The 21011-nt window shown below is 47.4% G+C and overlaps 2 protein-coding genes across 3 annotated transcripts in view; one reads left to right on the forward strand and one right to left on the reverse strand.

Moving 5' to 3' along the window:
• Nucleotides 1-21011, forward strand: part of dock1 (dedicator of cytokinesis 1) — a 202626-nt gene that overhangs the window by 91076 nt on the left and 90539 nt on the right. The window lies entirely within an intron of this gene.
• Nucleotides 3998-19164, reverse strand: insyn2a (inhibitory synaptic factor 2A). The gene is made up of 3 exons (XM_084671139.1): nucleotides 17951-19164; nucleotides 11002-11073; nucleotides 3998-4181 (listed from the first exon to the last, which is right to left on the reverse strand). Exons 1-3 carry the CDS (start codon nucleotides 19162-19164, stop codon nucleotides 3998-4000), a joined length of 1470 nt encoding a protein of 489 aa, XP_084527265.1.

Consider the following 21011-nt stretch of genomic DNA (forward strand, 5'->3'; position numbering starts at 1 on the left):
CTATCCCTTGGCTATAAAATGTAAATACATAAACAAAATCAACTGAAATGTAATGCAAATGTCCGCCGGTCCATAGCTGCTGACCCTGCTGCAGCGCGTTCCCTTAGAGACCGCGGGGTGTGCTCTGCTGCAGCCTCGCTTACGGAGAAGAGGCGTAGTGAGATATGGCATTGCATCGTAATGTCCTGCGCATGGACAGTCGCTCCCTTCTTACCTTGCCTCTTCCTTGCATAGGAGATGTGGACGATCTCTTCCTAAACCATCCTCAGACCCCAGACCTCCCTTTGGGGCATTTGACCATTCTGAACACCACCACAATATGTACACCGTTTCCAAAACTTAAACAAGGTAATGATTCAGCTTGATTTTCATAGAATAACCCATAGAAGCTGGTCTTGATGACAGCGGTCTGGACGTTAATGGTCTGGACGTTAGTGGTCTGGATGATAGTGGTCTGGATGATAGTGGTCTGGATGACAGCGGTCTGGATGACAGCGTTCTGGATGACAGCGGTCTGGATGACAGCGTTCTGGATGACAGCGGTCTGGATTACAGCGGTCTTGATGACAGCGGTCTGGATGACCGCGGTCTGGATGACAGCGGTCTGGATGACAGCGGTCTGGATGACAGCGGTGTGGATGACCGTGGTCTGGATGACAGCGGTCTGGATGACAGCGGTCTGGACGTTAGTGGTCTGGATGATAGTGGTCTGGATGACAGCGGTCTGGATGACAGCGTTCTGGATGACAGTGGTCTTGATGACAGCGGTCTGGATGACAGCGTTCTGGATGACAGCGGTCTGGATGACAGCGGTCTGGATGACAGCGGTCTGGACGTTAGTGGTCTGGACGTTAGTGGTCTGGATGATAGTGGTCTGGATGACAGCGGTCTGGATGACAGCGGTCTGGATGACAGCGTTCTGGATGACAGCGGTCTGGATGACAGCGTTCTGGATGACAGCGGTCTGGATTACAGCGGTCTTGATGACAGCGTTCTGGATGACCGCGGTCTGGATGACAGCGGTCTGGATGACAGCGGTCTGGATGACAGCGGTGTGGATGACCGTGGTCTGGATGACAGCGGTCTGGATGACAGCGGTCTGGACGTTAGTGGTCTGGATGATAGTGGTCTGGATGACAGCGGTCTGGATGACAGCGGTCTGGATGACAGCGTTCTGGATGACAGCGGTCTGGATGACAGCGTTCTGGATGACAGCGGTCTGGATGACAGGGGTCTTGATGACAGCGGTCTGGATGACCGCGGTCTGGATGACAGCGGTCTGGATGACAGCGGTGTGGATGACCGCGGTCTGGATGACAGCGGTCTGGATGACAGCGGTCTGGGTGACAGCGGTCTGGACGCCGCTGTCATCCAGACCGCTGTCATCCAGAGCCGCTGTCATCCAGAACGCTGTCATCCAGACCGCTGCTGGATGACAGCGTTCTGGATGACAGCGGTCTGGATGACAGCGGTCTGGATGACAGCGGCGTTGTCCATGGGGTCAGGGTTTGAAGGTTATTTACGAAACCCAGACCAAGATGAGTGTGACCAGAATCTTCTTTATGCCAGCCTGAATGTAGTCTAGCCCCTCTTTATTACTGAGGGAGCTGAGCATGTGAGCCCGGGCCTTAGCTCTAAGCTCATAAGTGCTTCTCTGTGTTGCTCTGGGATGTGTGGGATAAGGACATTAGATGCTCCCCAAAGCCATCGTACTTAAGCATGCTTTACAACTTATTTTGATGCAGTTCTGGTGAAGGAAACTGTTCTCTGTCTTTGTGCGTCAAACACCAAGTTACTATGTTAATTTCTCATAAATGAGACATGAAAGGTGAACATGACAAAATGATCCGGAGAAAATGCAGTTCTCTAACGTAACCCTTCATTCTTCAGAAGGATTTTCTCTGAGAAGTAGTTTGGGAAATCATTTAAATGTTTCTTGGTAAAATGGTCCCAGTGTCCTCTACAATTATCCAGCCTGTATCTTTAAAACCATAATGGCTCTTCAACACACACACAAATGTCAGGCATGCAGAGAGAACTCCAGAACGCCCTTTTAAATGTTTGTCACATTTTATTTTGTATATTAAATGCCGTCAGATTTGATTGAAAAACAGTATAAAATACACAGTATTGCACATTGTAAATCAATTGCACTTCTTTAAGGTACAGATAAACATTTAGTTCTCTCCTTATGCTACAGTACAACTATTGGAGAAACCATTACTCGATATATATGAAAGTAGTGGGGGTGGATTACATGTGGCTAACAGAAAGCAGAGAAGATGTTGACCACCAGCCTGACCCAGTCAGTAATGTAATGCTGTGTTAAGAGCACAGTAAGATTTGATGCTTGCGTTATAACCACTTTGGCCTTTCTGTCTATAGGGGGCAGTGTTTTTGACGTGGTTAATGATTTGGGGCGTACACTCTTTTAGCTGGTTTCTAACTGGAACTTTTTTTTACTGTTTCGCTATTCCACTCATAATGTAATTAGCCCTATTAGATATGTTGCACATAAAGAAATATTTTGACTGTAAAATGTTTCTATCAACCTCAAGCGGAGGACTTTACAATCTGCCAGAAAAAGTTGTCATTTTTATTTTCTTCAAACAACATTTTTAGAAATGATCTCTTGACTGTAGATTTTTTTGAAAGATTAAAAAAACCAAAGCGTACCTAGCGAGAGCCAAGGTGATAGAAAGCATGCGAGGCGACGGGCCTGTACCCTGTGCTGCTAGAAGCTCCAGCTCAGTGACAGAACCTTCAGTCCTTCAGTCTCATGAAGCAGGACTACATGGTAGCACAGTCACCCCTGCATCCCCCACCTGTGTGACCGGGGCGGGGCAGGACCAGGACACAGGAGGTCCCTCCTCGTCACCTCCACAGGACAGGACCGAGGTGGTTTGGTGTGCTAGCTCGTGACGGGGAGAGAGAAAGCTGGTGGAGCAGCTATGATATTGGGGTACCCCCTGTTTTTTTTTTCCAAAAAGTGATTTTCTGTTTGACCCAAAAGTAGTAGAAGACGATCAAATTGGAACAAATGTAAGGAAAGAATCTCAAAGGAACTGTCCTCGTTCACAGCAACTCAGATATACTGTGTGTTCCAATAAGCATTAAAGTAAGATACAAGTTCATCTTTTTTTGTAGAAAAGTACATCGAGATGCCAACCTTGGCAAATGTATGTTTATAAAAAATATGTATCATTTGTATCATTATATGTCAAAGTCAACGGATTCAAAGAGACATTCTTCAATAAATATAAATTTTAATAATTGCTCCAATAAACGTATATATCTTGCTCAAGTACACTCCTTGGTCCACGCCAAGTACCCATGTCCTTATGTCCTTATCTCATCAGTTTGTTGTGATTATTGTCAAAATAGTTTTCTTGTGAAACTGCATCCTGATTGTGGTTTAGTTGTGCTTTGTTGATATGCTGATATATGTTATTGGTGTGAGAGACAGGCATTGCCATGCTTGATTGCCGACTTCCCTCCCATACTCAAACCTCAGTAGGAGAAGAAAGGAACCAATAAATATCAAGTCCCAACGTGTGAATGGAAACGTAACCGACAGCTGCTGAACCAATACATAATTGAAATAGACTCCAGACGGGAGCTACAAATTATATATTTAAATTGAGAGAGGAGGAGGAAATCCAATTTGGCTCCTCACCTCCCTGATCTCCAAATAAGTTGCCATGGCGTAATTTCACGCCCTGCTTCGGGAAATTAGTTGAAAATAACTTTGAATCCTTTTCGGTAACCGTGACAAAAAATGCAATTCTCCTCGAAGGATTGCTGCTTGTTTTCCATTCCAGATTCCAGCATTTCAAAGCCCAGCTCAATATCCTCTCCAAGTCCTCACAGGAATAACAGGTGACCAGGCCATTAAACAGCAGGCTGGATTATGTTTGTGAAACCTTTTCCCCCCTTGATAGATGCATAAATCCTATGGCATGGTGAGTGAGTGTGGCGGTGTTGACTGTGGAACTGTTCACAGGAACCAGAGTTTCCAGCGGGCATGCTTCTTGGAGTCTGCTTTGGACTTGCGTTTGGGGGTGGAGGTGTAGGCCTCCGCGGGGTAAGGCAGGGAGGAGAAGGGGGCGTCTTCCGCGGGGCACAACCTCGTCATCAGCGCCTGGAGCTTGTCCTCCTGCTGCTTGAAGTCCAGCTCCACACTGGGGCATGCAGAGAGAGGAGGGAGGGAAACATGCGTTAACTTCCATAGAGACTCGACCCCTTCTCTTCTCCCCTCTTCACAGGCACACACACATCTGCCTTGCTGAATAACATTTGGGCATTTGTTCTCTCTTAAAAGGACTTTTTAAAATCAATCCCATGGGATTAATATTATTCATAATTTGATGTCTTTGTTCCCTTCCCCACACGGTTCATCTGTCTTGATCAATAATCAGGTCATAGCAGTGGCCTACCCCTCCAGCAGCCTGGGACTCATGCTACAGATTCACTTTGGCCCCGTTCTCACTTCAACCCCCTCTTCGGGATCCATTCTGAGGCCGTAGATGCTGTCTGTAGAAAACTACTGTTTTCGGTAACCCCATTCTGTGACCAAATATTTTGAATACATTTTCTAAGTTCACAAAGCTTTCTTCTCTTTCAAACCCTTCATGACTTCAGCTGTCGATGACAATGTTTACTGTGGAAAGCCTAGGAAGTGTTTGAGAACTGGAGTGGAACAAGGTAGCATTGATCCCAGGGGGAGATTCTCAACTGTAGAGAGTACCTCTTATTCCCCCGCCCCAACACACACACAACCCACCTCACCTCCTACTCCCCCTCTATCTCCTCCCCAGAGTTCTCTGTATCCTGTGGTGCCTTGGAACTGTGTGGGATTACATTTCAGACAGCCCACATCCACATGTGCCTTAATCCCTGCCCACCCACCATCTGATTCCAGGGCTGTACAAAGTGAAACACTCAGATTATAGCCTCAACCCCAGGATGTGTTGAGGGCTTAATCTGCCTGGGCAGCTGTGAGTGAAACAGACAGGCCACTGTTCAGACAGACCACTATATTGTTACACAGGCATCCAGACAGACAGACAGACAGACAGACAGTCACAGACAGAACGACATACACAGACAGAACGACATACACAGACAGACAGACACAGACAGACAGACACAGACAGACAGACAGACAGACCGACATGTTCATTGGCCAAAATAGTTTGGGGAATCTTGCATTAAGCTATGAGGTAAGCCTGATGAATATGACCTAACCTTGTACTACAACACTGTTTCCATTGCACAGGTCAATGCTTCACAGTATTGATTAGGAGTGAATACACTCTCAACTAAGGGTTTTGTACATGGAATTAAGTGTTTGACAATGTATTGGTCACTCAGCACTTTGATAAACTGATAAAAATGAACAAACAAGCAGTGAAACTTTTAGAATCAATTATTTGAAGAGGTAGCTTGTAATTATGCAGTTATCAATACCCACTTATGTCTTATGGTCTGTCTCTGTGTGTATCTGTGTGTGTGTCTGTGTGTGTCTGCTTGTCTGTCTGTGTGTGTCTGCGTGTGTCTGTGTGTGCACACCTTCCTGGGGGACACGCCGGACAATCTAGATAAAAATTGAAAACGCGTATCAATTGCATTAAATCTATTCACTAGCCTCAAACATAACTCATGTATTAGATACGCTATTATCATTACTCTCACAGCTTCTACTGCTTATACCACTGCCACACCACTAGCAGACAACATCACTAAATGAGGATCATTGGAATGTCACTATTGTGTCAGAACTTTTCCCTGCTGGGATTCAGAAACAGTGAAACCACCCAACAGACTGGTTTCCAAGAGCTGTAATCTACAACATTATTGCACATCTACTCAACTAGGGTTGGGTATCGAGAACCAGATCCATTTTAAAAGCAGTTCCAAATCCCCAAGAACAGTGTATTTTATATAAGACTTTGCTTCCTAACTTTAATACGAAGGGTATTACGATCCCCTTGGTGGTATTTTTCTGTAGATAAAATTGCTAATTTTGCAAGAGGTTTCTTCAGCAATGTCGCTTGTTCTCCCCTGATTGAACCTTTCACTTGGCTACAGGCTGATGGGTTGACTTTACAGCTCAAATATAATAATGACATAATGACAAGTTATTTGTTATAGATTTGCAAAAATGATTAGCATTTTTCACGTTATCATTATGGGGTATTGGGTGTAGAATTTTAGGGGAAAAAGTAATTTAATCCATTTAGGAATATGCTGTACATTGAAACATGGAAAAAGTGAAAATGAATGAATACTTTCCGGAAGCACTGTAGCCTATAACTTGATGTTTTTTGTAGTTATGTTGTGTATAGTACAGGATAACATAATAGGCCTACAAATGTTGTTGAATAACAAAAGCGTGACATTTTTAGTTTTTTTGAGAAATACCAATGGATATTCTCCTGTGTCTATTTGCCCATCAGAATCAGAGCTAGCTAACAGAACATTATTTTCTTTTCTCTGCTGCTCACCATAAAATACTACTAATTCCAGTCCCACGCTTGTTGTTCGACCTTCTCTGCTCTCAAACACAAACTTTTCAACTATTTCAAACCCTCTTTGTTATGACGAGACAGCCTTGAAAATGTACTATGGATGTACAGTATGTCCTTATCCAACCCGGCAGAGACCTCCGCCCCCGCCCCCCCCCCCCCTCCGCCCCCGCCCCCCCCCATAAGACCAGCTGTGATGCTCGTCAATTCCTGGCTTAGAACTAAAGGTCAGATCCATGGACTCAACTCAACTCAAAAGTGACCTTAAAGCTGAGGATTGGCTCACCTGGGGAACTTAACAGGTGGGAGGTAGCTCATTTCCGGACAGCCTCATTAGAAAATGGACACAGCAGAAAAGGCAACCACCTTCTCTTTGAAAAAGATTCACAAGGTCCATTTAACCGAAAATTCATTATTTTTGTCCGAGCCCTCTTATCTTAACTGTCATCCCCCTCCTCTGCCTCACAGCATTGTGTTGAAGGCCATGTCATATTCCAGTTTGGTTTACCTGAAGGGGAAAATTGGCTGTTTTTTCTCCCTACCTCCCTCCCTCCCTCCCGCTGGGCCAGTCCTGTCTCCTGAGTGGGTCATTGGATCAGAGCAAACTAAGCAAGACACTTTGAACCTTGTTAGTCTTTAACTTCCCCCTCCGCCCACTCACAGACCACACACTGAAAACAGAGTGATCCCCTCTCCCTCCCTCCTTTCATATCCTCCTCTTCTTCCCTGATCTCTCCCTAGGAGAGTCTCCTCAGGTCACATGTCTTGTGCTCTCTCTCTCTCTCTCTCTCTCTCTCTCTCTCTCTCTCTCTCTCTCTCTCTCTCTCTCTCTCTCTCTCTCTCTCTCTCTCTCTCTCTCTCTCTCTCTCTCTCTCTCTCTCTCTCTCTCTCTCTCTCTCTCTCTCTCTCTCTCTCTCTCTCTCTCTCTCTCTCTCTCTCTCTCTCTCTCTCTCTCTCTCTCTCTCTCTCTCTCCTGTTACTCTCTGTCTCTCACTCTTTAGTTCTTGAATCTTCCTATGACTGGCACCTCGTGTCTCCTGCAGATATCTCTCCAGTATCTATGGCAACGAGCTGCCACCTTCTAGAGCTGCTCCTGTCTGCACCAGCACACCAGCAGAAAAAGTGCAAAGTTTGTCAAGTCAGCCTTTCTGCTCTGTAATTTACATGTGCTGAAACTTAATCAGATCATCATTCCTTAGCAACACTTAATTGATTTTCAGTCATTCCCTCTCTGTTTCCATTTTTGCCTTGCTGTCTCTTTCTTTATTTCTCCATCTCATGCTGTCTCTTTCTCTATTCTCCCCACACACACACACCCTATATGCCAACCCAGATTGTTCTAACACTACTTAGCAATGGGGACACAAAGTCTGGTTAATTATGAAGTTAAATAATGGGAGATGTCTGTCTCCTTTTGTTAACAATAATGGCCGGGTCCACCCAGATCTGCAATTTCTATCTGCACAAGTGACATCCATCTGTCTGTCTAATCAACACATTAGCACCAATCAGCAATGCCAGGGGAGAAAAAAGAAAAACAGATTAGTGTTTCGAGCTTAAACAAAAGGCATTAAGTCAAACCAGGCTTAAAGCAGTGCTCTCAAAATCAAAATGGAACGCTTTCAAATCCTCTTTCATGCCATCCTGGGCCTTTCTTCCATTTCTTGCCATTTCTCGTTCTCCCTCCCCCTGGCTCTCTCTCCCTCTCTCTCTTTCCTTCCACCCGGATTGGCTTGGCTGAAAGAAAATGAATTGCACTAATCTTTTTTCCATGCCCTTTCGAACTGGTCTATGTAGGTGTCATGCATTAATCATTCCATCCCAAGTTTATTTGAACAAGGCCTCCATCCTTGGACGGAAGAGGAGTGGGAGAGAGAGATGGTACCTGGTAAATGGACTGCATTGATATAGCGCCTTTTTTAAACCCTGACGGCACCCAAAGCGCTTTACATTTGTTGCCTCTCATTCACCCATTGGTACTCACACTCACACATACCGACCGCGCCGAGCCGCCGTGCAAGGCGCCGCTCTGCCCATCGGGAGCAACTTGGGGTTCAGAGTCTTGCTCAAGGATACTTCGGCACATGGGCTGGGAGGAGTCGGGGATCGAACCTTGCGATTAACAGACTCTCTACCCCCTGGGCCACAGATGAAGGAAGAGAGAGGGAGATTGGCAGGGCAGGTGATATGAAGTGCAGGGAGACCAGGGTCTTCTACAGCATATTGTATTCTCTGAAATGGCCACACCCAAGCAGTACACAGCAGTAGAAGAGAGACGTTTATTATTCACTCGTGATTCGTGAATAATATGCAGGTTAGTTGCTATGGTGTCCACTGTGTCTGGATTGGTTAGGTTTGGAAGTGAGATTGTTCAGTAAACTTGTAATATCAACCCCAACTTCTCTGTTTTCTCACACCCACACACACCCACGCAGGCAAACTATTTGTTCAGTGGAAAGTATCAAATCACATTATGCTACGTGCTCAACCCACACATACACACAAACACACACGCACACTCACAGGATTAATCAGGTAAGATTGTCTTCATAGAGCTGTGATTATTGCAACGCTTAATCCGGCGCTGGTATGTGCAAGAAGCCCCTAAATTAGATTCCTTCGTCGCACAGATGTTCAACAGCCAGCCCCCCTAACTCAGCCTGCTCTTATAACATCGAAGCACTATAGCCAAATAACATGGCTGTCTCACAAAGAAAAGGGGAAGGCTTGACACTGCCAACAGCTCATCTGAGGGGAACTTCAATAAGGAACTCTCTCTCGTCCTGTCTCTGTGTTGAGAGTGACCACGTCAATGGGGCATGGTGTGTTCGTACAGACGTGTACCACACACAGAACATTTGAATGACCTGGCAAACAGTCGTTGCTTGTCCGCTGAGTGGATGATTCATGTGACGCCCGCCAAGTCAATTTGACCTGACGAGGCTAGTGATCGCTCGTGAACACACCAGTTCTACTTGAGTCGCTGCCTCCTCTCTTGGAGGGGGGGATCCCTCTGACAGCGAGGGCGAGATAGGAAGACATATCGCGCTCTTCCGTCGCAAAGTCTGATATGCCCTGACTGTTAAATTCAGTAGTTAAGCGTGTGGGTTTATATCTGTCACTGGCATCCCTGTACCCTTCCTACAGGACAGCAGGCTAGCTGAATGGGCCTGTCGTCTCAGTATTGTGATGAGAGCGTTGGGGATGCCAGCACCACTTCCTGGTTGGGAGAGGGTCGTCGACACAGCGCTGGCAAGACAGCAGGCTGGCCGACTGGCACGGCCTGGCATGTGTTTGACGTTAGCAACACGTTAGCAACACCAGCAAGTGTTGGCTTGCTTCACAGCTCTGAGAGGGCTGGCGTGAGAGGGGAGAGGAGCTGGGAGGGGAGCTGGGAGTGATGATGGGCACGATGCGAGAGACTGGTCAGGGGTTCATAAGCTAGCAAGAGGATTTACTCATTTATGAGGCCCCTACCTAATTCACAACCCTGTCCCTGCCGAGTCTCCCCTCCGTCATTCTCTGTGGCACCTACCATGCCCCCACCCACCCACACACCCACAATCTCTTATACCCTGAAACACCCACCTGCACCCCCATCCACACCCTCATCCATCCATCCATCCATCCATCCATGCACGCACCTTCACACTCCCACAGCCTCAAACATCTACACACACTGGTACCCACACTCGCACACCCGCCCGCCCACACACTCCACTGTGCACACCCCCACACACACAACCCCGCCCTCATCCGCACCCACACACCTGAACATACACGCACACGCCCACACCCACAGGCACAAACACACACATGCTCACCCACCCAAACACACACCCACCCGGTCATAGACACACACACACACACACACACACTAGTGCACACCCGTTCTGGAGAGCACATAACCACCCTGCCTCAGAGGCCCAACATCAAAGTGAGTGAGATGGACCTCTCTTTAGAAAGCTCCTCTGTGTTAGCCGGAGGCTCGTCGCTCCAACAGCGAGATGCACAGCGACTCAACCCCATCCTCACACGGAGGATCCGAGTGGAGGAGCCACTTAGTCAACTAAAGTACTCTGTCACAGATCACTTTTCTCTCTCTCTCTCTCGCTCTCGCTCTCGCTCTCTCTCTCGCTCTCTCTCTCGCTCTCTCTCTCGCGCTCTCTCGCGCTCTCTCTCGCTCGCTCTCGCTCTCTCTCTCTCTCTCTCTCGCGCTTGCTCTCGCTCGCTCTCGCTCTCTCTCTCTGTCTCTCTCTCTCTCTTTCTCTCTTTCTCTCCCTCCCGCTCTCTCTCTCTCTCTCTCTGTCTCTCTCTCTTTGTCTCTCTTTGTCTCTCTCTCTGCCACTACTGCGACTGCAGTGTGTGTGTGAGACATCTTTAGCTCGAGGTGCTGCTCCTCCATCAGTCATGCGCCCCTCACTGTCCTCCCATGGACAGAGCTGTCCAGTAGCGCCACAGAGGAACCACTGACCTGTAAATGATGCACGCGCTGTTCCGACACGTGTCACAGTTGGCCGTGTCCTGTCCCGTTCGATAGGAGAGTCTGTGGGGAAGAGAAGAGGGTGAAGATGTATCATACCCCCCCCCCCTCCTCCTCCTTCGGGATGTTGGTTCCTGCCCATTACAGTCCCCCCATCCCACCCACCGCTAACTCGTTCGGTGTGTGTGTGCGCATGCACTGTGTTCGCTGGGATACACTCATTCAGACGTTTCCTATTCTCGCTTTGTGCTTTTTAATTGTCGGGCCCCACTTGACCCCTGACCCACGCCTCAGTGGGAGGGAGGGTGGTGGGAGGCCCTCTCTGCCTCCACATCAAAGGGTTTCTTCTCTGCATTAACATGTTGGGCCAGACAGAAGTCAATATGGATCCATAGTAATGTACCTGGCCTGGTCATTTATACAGCCTGGCTATAGCCATGGGATGAGCCAAACTTGACGCTATGCAGATCGATGTCAGGCTAGCCATAAAGATGTTCATACTGTGGATGGGTTAGTATTTCACAATTTATTTATGTTGTTTTTCATAAAAGGTAACATGTAAGGCTGCATGCTGTGTCAGCAGACACTTATGAGTTTTACTAAAGACGCTTTGTCATTGTAGTGCACTTCACCGAGGTGTTCATCTCAGGCTGGATCTCTACAGTCCAGGCTACTGCAGAGGGGCACAGAGTGAGGACTCCTACCTCTCCTTCAGAGCTACTGGCCCCTGATAGGCCTGTCTGGGGGAGGGGGGCATGGTGAGATGAGGGATAAGACGTATCAGAGGGAAAGAGGTGCACATGATACCCAATCGATCGTCTTCAAGTGGGTGGTTTGAGTGATTCAGTCGCGGATGTTTGCCTTCAATCTACTCTCACAAGCACAAGATTGCTTTCACGCACACGTGCGTGCGCTCGCACACAGACACACACCCTCACTTCCACACGGACTCTCTTACTCAGATCAAAGCAATATGTGTTTCTGTGGCCTGATAATGACTTGAATGTCACCAAACCTCTTCGATTTCGGTACTAGAGATCCAGCTTAAAATATCAGAGAAGACGTTTTAAAGGTATCTGGGCTAGAATGGTGGGGGCTGGGTCTCTCAGGGAATAGAGAAAGTTAGAAACCTTAGAACAGGGGGTTTTCAACCTGTTGGTCCACGGCGGCATTGCTGGGGGTCTGCGACATGAGCCTATGTTGATCAGTCCCCCATTGTTTTTAGTTTTTTATATTAATTTGCTTTGATATTTCATTACATTTCCAGATTGCTCTGGAATATCATGAAACATATCAAAAATAATATAAAGGTGATGAAACCTGCTTGGGGATAGAACAACAACTACTAGTACAACTACAAACTGCAATTTAATTTAATAATAATTTAATAGTTATCAATTCTTAAGCACTGAAAATCAACATTTTTTGTTGTTAAAAAAAAGAAAATCTGAATTGTTCAGAATCTCACATACGCATATTTAACATTTTCAGATTCTATGTATATTGTTTGAGGTTTTTAAGTAGATATATCTAGATTTGTTTGAGGTTTTTAAATAAAAGCTACATGGAAAACCAAATGTTAAAACTTCCTTCTATCCAAATGCACGCACACACACACATAGGCACGCCCGTGAGCGCAGGCACATCAGTGGGCCGCGGATTACTTTCTAGTAAGAATGGTAGAACCGGTTGAAAACCCCTGCCTTAGAAGATGCAACACAGCAAGGCTGAGTCAACCATCACTGGCTCCTTATTTCATCAGGACAATATTCAGGTGTACGCGTGGGAGGCAAAACCAGCTCCTAATGGAATACTTTCATCCCCCATCTACTTGAACGTCCCATTTGTTTTGTTTATATTTATATATAATTATTTTTTTAAAGTGCACCTGTTTCAGTAATGTGTTTCAGTGACAGAACATTAGGTTTGGGAAATGTGTTTTGTGTGTAACGGCTCTTTTATTGCACTGTTGATGAAAGCTCTCCTGTGTGGAGCGTTTGTGACTTGTTAGAGGGTTTAGTTTGGTGGTGTAGGCAGGCGTGGATTAATGCACTGGCTAGCCTACATGTGCAGGGGGCCCCAGATTGGCTGAACTATATATATATATATTATTATTTTTTACGTGACAGAGGAAAATGCTTGACCCCTATTGGACTATAAGAAACATAAAAAAATGAAGCAGAGTAGTTTGACTTAACCCCTATTGGTCCATAAACATACTCAGGGGGGGTTGGGGGGTCGATGGCTGTAAAAGTGGAGTGGAAGTGTTGGCGTGCTGGCTGGGTGTGTAATTAAAGGCTGTCAGCGGTGCTTAACAGGTGCCAGGCCGATAGGTGACCCCTGAATGACGGCTCAGAAGGAGGTCAAGCTCTCCTTCCATCATGGCCAGATGGCTGGACGGCCCAATCAATGGTCTTGATGGGGTGTCCAGGTCCCAGCTTGAACCCTCACATCTCCTCTCTCCCCTGCTCGCCTCTCCTCTTTCTCTCACGGTCTCCCCTGTGTCTGGTTCTCTCTCTCTCACCCTCTCCGTCTCTCTCCGTGTCTCTCTCTCTCTCTTTCTCTCTACAACACAGCTAATAAGGGACTGGGAGTGGGAGGAATGCGGAGCTCATTCTAACCGACATCTTTGGGGGAGCCAGAAGAGCCATGAACCATATATTTGTATGCCCGTCCCTGCCGGCACAGGCTGAGCTCTCCCAAAGGTCACTGTAGTCTGAGTGAGACTCACACACACACTCACACACACACACTCACACACACACTCACACACACACTCACACACACACTCACACACACACACTCACACGCACACACACTCACACTCACACACACACTCACACACACACTCACACACACACTCACACTCACACTCACACACACACTCACACTCACACACACACTCACACTCACACACACACTCACACACACACTCACACTCACACACTCACACACACACACTCACACACACACTCACACACACACTCACACACACCCGACCCTGCCAGGCCTGATGAGTGTGATTAATTGGGCGGCAGTGGCAATGTGCTGATGATGCAGCAGATATATTCAAAACCCTGTCCTGCTTAAAGACAAGATCAGAGGCTGACCCCCGTCCCCCCCTCTCTCTTCCTACTGTGCACCGAGGGCACAGCTGTGTGTGTGTCCATCAGGGACAGAGAGGACATCAGGCCCTGAGCCAGGCTGTCTCAGATGCCAGGAGACATCATCTATGTCCTCCACCCCTCAGCAGACCCCCCCTGTCACCCCGCCAACCTGGCAGAGGGAACACGGAGGACCTGTGAATAACAGGGAGGCATAGGATGATTCTAATTATACCCAGAGTCAGGAAGACACGGATCCCTCTCTGTGCTCTCCTTTTCTCTCCATCACAGATTCTCACTTTAGTTTTTTACACCTATTTTTTCATATTTTCCTTTTTTTTCTCCTCCAATTTTTTCCTCTCTTCCTTGCTCTCTTTCCCTTCCTCTCTCTCTGTATCGCTCTCTTTCTTTCTCACTCTGTCTCTCTCTTCCCTCTCTATCTCCTCAGAACACACAGATCACCATGAGAGTGCCTACAGGACTGGCTTACAGCTAAACTGGGCCTCTGCCACCCGACCAGATATTTTAGGTGCCTGTGTTTCAACTGTCATGTAGTTGCTGGCTTAGCTAACAGAATGGCGTGTCCCTTTGTGTTTGGGGAACAGTGGAAACAGAGTCTTCCTCCCTCCAAATATCATTCAGATTCACGCACAGGGAAGAAGTATTTCATTTCATGCTTCTATATCGTATTAGTTGCATTTGCTGTTAATCTCTTGTCAAGTTTGATGATTCCTGCAACAGAGTGACTTTTTGGTAAATATATTTGATAAAATCTGTTTTGTCTGATCCATGCCCCTTCTATGACAAACGGATATAGATGATGTAGGCTGTAATGTAAAAGGCATCGTCGTGTTCACATTTCACCTTATAGCCTGAAGCCGTTATTACTTGTAGGCCAAGTGACATTTCTGAAGAGGGGGAACAGAGCTAATGTACCGTGGAAACACAGGGCACGGTAAATTCTGCTTGCCTCGCAAATAAACCCTCCATACTCTGTCTGGGCCCAGGAATTGAAGTTCCTGACTATGAACTATAGAAGAACTTTAGAAGCTTTTAATGGAACAAAGCCTCTGGCTGAAGAGTCAGTGTTTTTTTGGTTGTTGTTTTCTTAAGAGAGTGTCCTACTGGAGCAGGTGACCCTGAGGTGTCAGGTGTGGGTGGAACTCCAGCTAACAGCCACGCTGGCCTCTGTCCTGCTAACACATCCATATAGCTGCTGGGAACCCACTAATGATCTCCCATGCAGGGCAGGCAATGGGGTTGCTTTGCAAGACAACTAGTTTTGGTTTGAAATGACCCTATGTGGACGCAGGCCAAAGGCTGTGTTCTACACAGACTGACACTTGCACACCTGCAATCTGTACTGTTAACTCTAGACCTTAGCTGGCTGGGTATGGAAACAGATAGTTTAAAGGTCACATGACATGCTGTTTTTGGATGCTTTTATATAGGCCTTGTTAGTCCCCTTATACTGTATCTGAAGTCTCTTTCCCGAATTTCAGCCTTGGTGCAGAATTATAGCCACTACGAGTAGTCCCACAATGAGCTTTCCTCAGAACGTGCTGTTTCTGTGTCTGTAGCTTTAAATGCTAATGAGGAGGAGAGAGGCGGCAACATGCGTTAATGTTTACAGTGGATGTATCGCAATGGCTCGTAGACCCGTTGCTGTAAGATGCCTCGGCTTTGCCCATTTTCATCTGATAACCCTGGTTTGCAGAGCTGCACACTCAGTCATTTCAATGTGGGGAAAGGCAGATATCTCACGCGCCATAACACCAACAGCAGAACGTTATCCACATATCAACAAAGCATACAACACTGCATTACAGAATGTGTATTCACACACATACTTGATGCTATCTACCTTTACATTAGCGACAGTACCTCAGCTGATGGCTGCAGAGCTAATGTTACAGACAGATTCTAAGGGTAGCAAGCTAGGTAACCATACAGTAAGCAACAAAATGATAAAGCGTTAGTTGACTTACTTGTCCGAGGTTTGTAGCTGGACCAAGGAGTACTGATCCAGAATTTAATTTCAGACGGTCAGCAAGGCCAACTTTGTATTGGCTCAAGTTAAAGAAACAGTGGTGGCTGAAATGTTTGGGGTAGACATGCAAAACTTTGAGAGGTTGTGTCGGCGCATTTCCAGCGAAAATAAAATTAAGATACTGGTTGTGCAGAGGCTCCTTGTGACGTCACAAGGAGCAGATTTTCAAACCGAGCGTTTGAGCCTTCATTTTCTCTAAGGCGGAGAAGAACACCCAGGGCGTGGTTTACACCTATCGAAAATTCTAGCCACTGGGGGACCAAAGGCAGGCTCGGGGAACTCTATATTAATGTTAAATAACCTCCTAAAGTGAAGTTTTCATGTCATGTGACCTTTTAAAGTCACCTCCCCTCTCCTGAAACTCACACTCGGGATCATTTTGCCACCCATCGATAAGAGAGATTTGCCAGCCACACCACTTCTGGCAGAGAACCCACTCAGCTCTACATCTCTAGCCTATATCTGCATGCAGCACCAGCACTATAGTATTGAGTATGATGACTTGGAGTTTAAATGTGCAAACGTGTTTAGAATAAAATGCATCGTATTATGCCTATTTGCAACAAGAGGATTTCTTCCTTTCTGTTGTGATTTAACGCTTCCGACTGTTGAGATTGTATTATCGATTCAGGACTATATGAGGGTATGTGCTCGCATTGGTGTGTGTGCGTTCGTGTGCATGTCTACCTGTGAGTTAGGGGCGCGTTGATATTCTTGCGATGCGAATTGTTTGGATTCCGACTGCCCGGAGGTGATGGGTGGGAGAGATAGTGGTCCGAGTGATGGTTGCATCATCGATTCACTCAGGTGCACACCAAATTGGTCATTTTGTTGTTCCCATCCCAGAGGATAGACAACCCTCAAACGGTTTGAGCTGAGTAGATTGTATCTAGATCTCTTTTGTATGGACTCCCATTCCATCAGACATCAAATGGGACTTTCCCTGTGCCAGGGTCTCTTTCGCTAGATTAACGGTGCACAAAACGACGATCAGCTAAAAGTAGGCCACAGAGCTTTGGACAAAATGTCCATTCAAAGAAATTATGCTCATTCCAGAAATATCCCCTATAATGATTGACATGATGTGCATTTCTCTTTTTTTCTATAAACGTAGCATGGGGAACTCCTCATTTTCATCTTCAGTCACAGCAGTCTCTTGGAAGGTCAGTCTGTGTGACCGTGTGATCGGTCTTGTGATTAGAGTAGTAGTTTTTATTCTACGGGTCAGAAAACCACTTGGGCCAAATCGAGTGAGATGATTGGCTGGCAGTGGAGAATGGTGCTGATGCTACGATCCGATGTGGAAGGACACTGTCTCTAACAGCCTTGTGTGGAAACACATACACACAGGTATGCCTTCCCTGTTCTCACAGCATCTGGGACAGTATTTAGTTGTGAATGAGACATCTCAGTACTCAGGGGAACACATGCAGAGAGAGCTCCTCATAAAAAACACACCAAAAAAACCGATATGTTCTCAGGAAGTTAACTGGAACAAACAGTGAAATCTCTATTTTGAAGTCTTAGTTTGGATTACGATTATTACATATTATACAGTACTGTGCAAATGTCTTATCATAGGAAAAAAAGAGCTAAAAGTCAAAAAAGGTCTCAATAGACATTTACGGTTCAGGAGAAAAAAAAAACTTATTGGATGACTAATATTTTTGCACAGTACAGTATGTCCGGCTATGTTCCTAGTACTACAGATGGAGAACAGTACAGGTGTAGATCTCTTCCCCCTGGCTCAGCACCATCTGAATAGGAGGTGTCGGAGCTGTCTTACCCCTCTCGGTGGGCTTCCCCTTTCTCCAGCTCCTGGATGACCCCCAGCAGCACTTTGATGGTTTCCTGACTGGAGCTGATCAGGTTCTCCATGGCCTGCAGCTGTGCCTTCACATCCCCTTCCTTAGTCACAGGCACAATCTGCTTACAAGCCTCACCCTCGCCCGCTGCCTTCACGCCCTCCGCCTCCTCCACGGCTCCCCGCGGAGGCTGCATCCGAGGCTGGGGAGAGAAGGGTCCAGAGTGGCACTGGGCCTGCGTGGTGCAGCCCCCCCCTGCAGCCCTCGGCAGGGTCTGAGACTGCAGCCCGTTGATCTGTACACCCTTCTTGCGCTTGGTGCGCACGTCCGGACTGTCCGGGCACTCCACCTGCGTCAGGGAGTTCCAGGCGATGGGGCCCAAGACTGTGGGCGCCCGGTCCGGCAGGGTCCGCGACGAGCCCTCCTCCAGGTTGAGCAGATGGCGCTTGGACGACGGCCGGTCCGGGTCGGTCTCCCCGTGTGGTAGTCCTCTCCTGGGCTTGGAGTTGACGCTGCACAGCTGGTAATCCGACTGCGGGGCGGTGCCGGGGACGAGGCTGTCGGAGTCGGCGGCGCCGCAGCTGAGCCGGCGTGCAGCAGAGTCTGAACGCGGGCCGTCTGAGACCAGGGCAGCGGGCTGTTCCACTGTGGCCACACACTCGCTGGTATGGAGCAGAGCCCTGGTCCTCCAGACTCCGCTCGCCGTGCACGCACCCTCCACGCTGCCCTCCTCTGCCCCTGCCCTGGGCTGCTTCAGGTCCAGCAGGAAGCCGTTGTTCTGGCCCTTGTAGCTCTCCACGGCCGCCACATGCTTGATGGTGTGCCCGTGGCCCTTCTTGCGCTCGAAGGGGAAGGTCTGGTAGCGCTTCTTCAGGTCGGGCGACGTCTGCACGCCCGTGCTGCGCGTCACATTGGGGATGGAGCGGCGGGCTGGCACCGTCATGTACTTGCGGTATGCCGCCTTGTAGGAGACCGGTTTGCCTCCGGCCGCCGCCTGCCTTGCCGCCTCTCTCTGCTCGTTCTGCGCCTCGCAGATGTCCTTGAAGCGCACCTGCAGGGCCTTGTTCCGCTTCCGCACCTGCCGGCTCGCGTCCAGCGTGTACTTGACCTCCAGCGCCAGGGAGGCCGAGGGCGCCGTCTCCGAGTCGGACTCTGAGTTGGTGAGCGCACACTTGCTGCCCTCCTTGCTCACCATGGTTCCTAGGTGGCAGGTGAGCGGAAAAAAGAGAGGAGAGAGAGTGTTAATGCCTGCTGATGAAAGTTTGAGACCAACAGTACCGTAATTTTCGGACTATTAAGCGCACCGTTATATAAGCTGCAGCAGCAATTGAATGATGCGTACATATATAAGCCGCACTGGACTATAAACCGCAGGTGTTTTAATGTTTCATTACCATATGTAATTAGTTGTCGGGAAAGATATGGCTGCTTGTGGAAGCTCCCATGTGTTAACCGTTAGCCGTTAGCTGTAAAAATCCATAGATTAACCGCTCCGCTATATAAGCCGCAGGGTCGAAAAATGCAACAAAAGGCGCATCTTAAAGTCCGAAAATTACGGTAGTTTTCTGGGCGTCCTCATGCGTGTACATATGGCTGATGCTTAAGGACATGAGTGCCTCCTATTGAATTAGTAAAACATGTCATCAAAAGCAAATGCCCTGAACACCTGTCTCGCTAATGAGTTGCACATACTGTACTTAATATTGTATATTTAAGCAATTCTCCCCAATGTATTCCATATTGCTCTCCCAGCAATTGGACGGTATGTCTGTGTCAGATGTTGCTTTTACAAAGTCTGTCTCTCTCTGCGTTACGTGTGGAACGGGGTCTGAGTGAATCAACATTGGCTGTGAATCAACATTTACTGTTGGCCTTGGAGAAAGAAATCTGTCCATCTGGCTTGTTCATTAACGATTTGCTGTGGTCTTTCAAGCTCGCCAATCCATCTGCTTTTATTTACTGAAAAACTGCAGGGGTGAGGGTTTAGTGTGCCCTAAAATAATTCTAGCATTTTAATTTTTTTCAATCTTTTTTTACTACATCTTGAATCTCTCAGTCTGTTAAACTGGTGACACCAATGTTTAATAAGTGAGAGTCCTATTTGTCACTTGTTTCTTATTGCCTGGTAATTGCAGGTTTTAATGCTATGACCTCACCACCTCTGAGTTGACAGGCTTGAGTGCGTGTGTGTGAGAACAGTAGCAGTAGTACAGGTGTTCCCACTGTTCACCACTGATTCAGCAAGTTTGGCACACAACACACCTCACAGGCCCCTTCACTGCTTACCTGCTCAGATTAAACTGAGTGTGTTTGTGTGTGCTTGTGCACGTAGGCGCTATGTGAAAAGAAGAAACAGGGTCAGTCAGCCTTTTACACTGTGGTCCAAATACCAACAGAGCTATCTCCCATCAGACCAACTGCCCTCAAAAAGACAATCAATTATAACTCCACAATACAGGCCTGCCATATCACAGCTATCATGCAGTCTGCTTTCAAAGTCCAGCCAAGGTTCTCTGCATGGTGATATGCGATAGGTAAACCCTTCACTGCTGATGTAGCCACTGATAGCATAGCCTCATCCCTCACTGCTTATCCACCGTGAGTGGTTACCATCCACAAGGATTTGTTTCTCTTTCTACTTTCTTGTCGAATATGGATCGGACGTCCCCTCCTCGATCATCAGATCAGAAGCTTCTTACTGGATCAGTTCAGCTGCACCAGGCTGGTGTCCTGGTGTCGTTTGGCACCACTAGCTTTTCTCTTTGTCCCTCCTCCATCTCTTTGTTCCTCCTCCTTCATCTCTCTCTTTCTCTCTCTTCATCTCTCTCACCCCCTCTTCATCTTCCTCTTTCTCTCATCCTCTATTGCTGTCTCTCTTCCTCTCTATCCTTCCTTCCTTCTCTCGCTCTCTCGCTCTCTCGCTCTTGCTCTCTCTCTCTCTCTCTCTCTCTCTCTCTCTCTCTCTCTCTCTCTCTCTCTCTCTCTGTCTCTCTGTCTCTCTGTCTCTCTGTCTCTCTGTCTCACTGTCTTCTGATTGCAGAA

Source organism: Hypomesus nipponensis, chromosome 13 (assembly GCF_054491055.1).
Source record: "Hypomesus nipponensis isolate SF chromosome 13, ASM5449105v1, whole genome shotgun sequence".
NCBI lineage: Eukaryota > Metazoa > Chordata > Actinopteri > Osmeriformes > Osmeridae > Hypomesus > Hypomesus nipponensis.

What these genes read in the sequence shown, in the direction of transcription:
- insyn2a (XM_084671139.1), bottom strand. Translation starts at nt 19,164, where the DNA reads ATGGTGAGCAAGGAGGGCAGCAAGTGTGCGCTCACCAACTCAGAGTCC. An exon ending in GGGGAAGCCCACCGAGAGGG is followed by an intron (nt 11,074 to 17,950) that starts GTAAGACAGCTC and finishes TCTTCCCCACAG; the next exon opens with ACTCTCCTATCGAACGGGAC. An exon ending in AGCGCGTGCATCATTTACAG is followed by an intron (nt 4,182 to 11,001) that starts GTCAGTGGTTCC and finishes TGCATGCCCCAG; the next exon opens with TGTGGAGCTGGACTTCAAGC.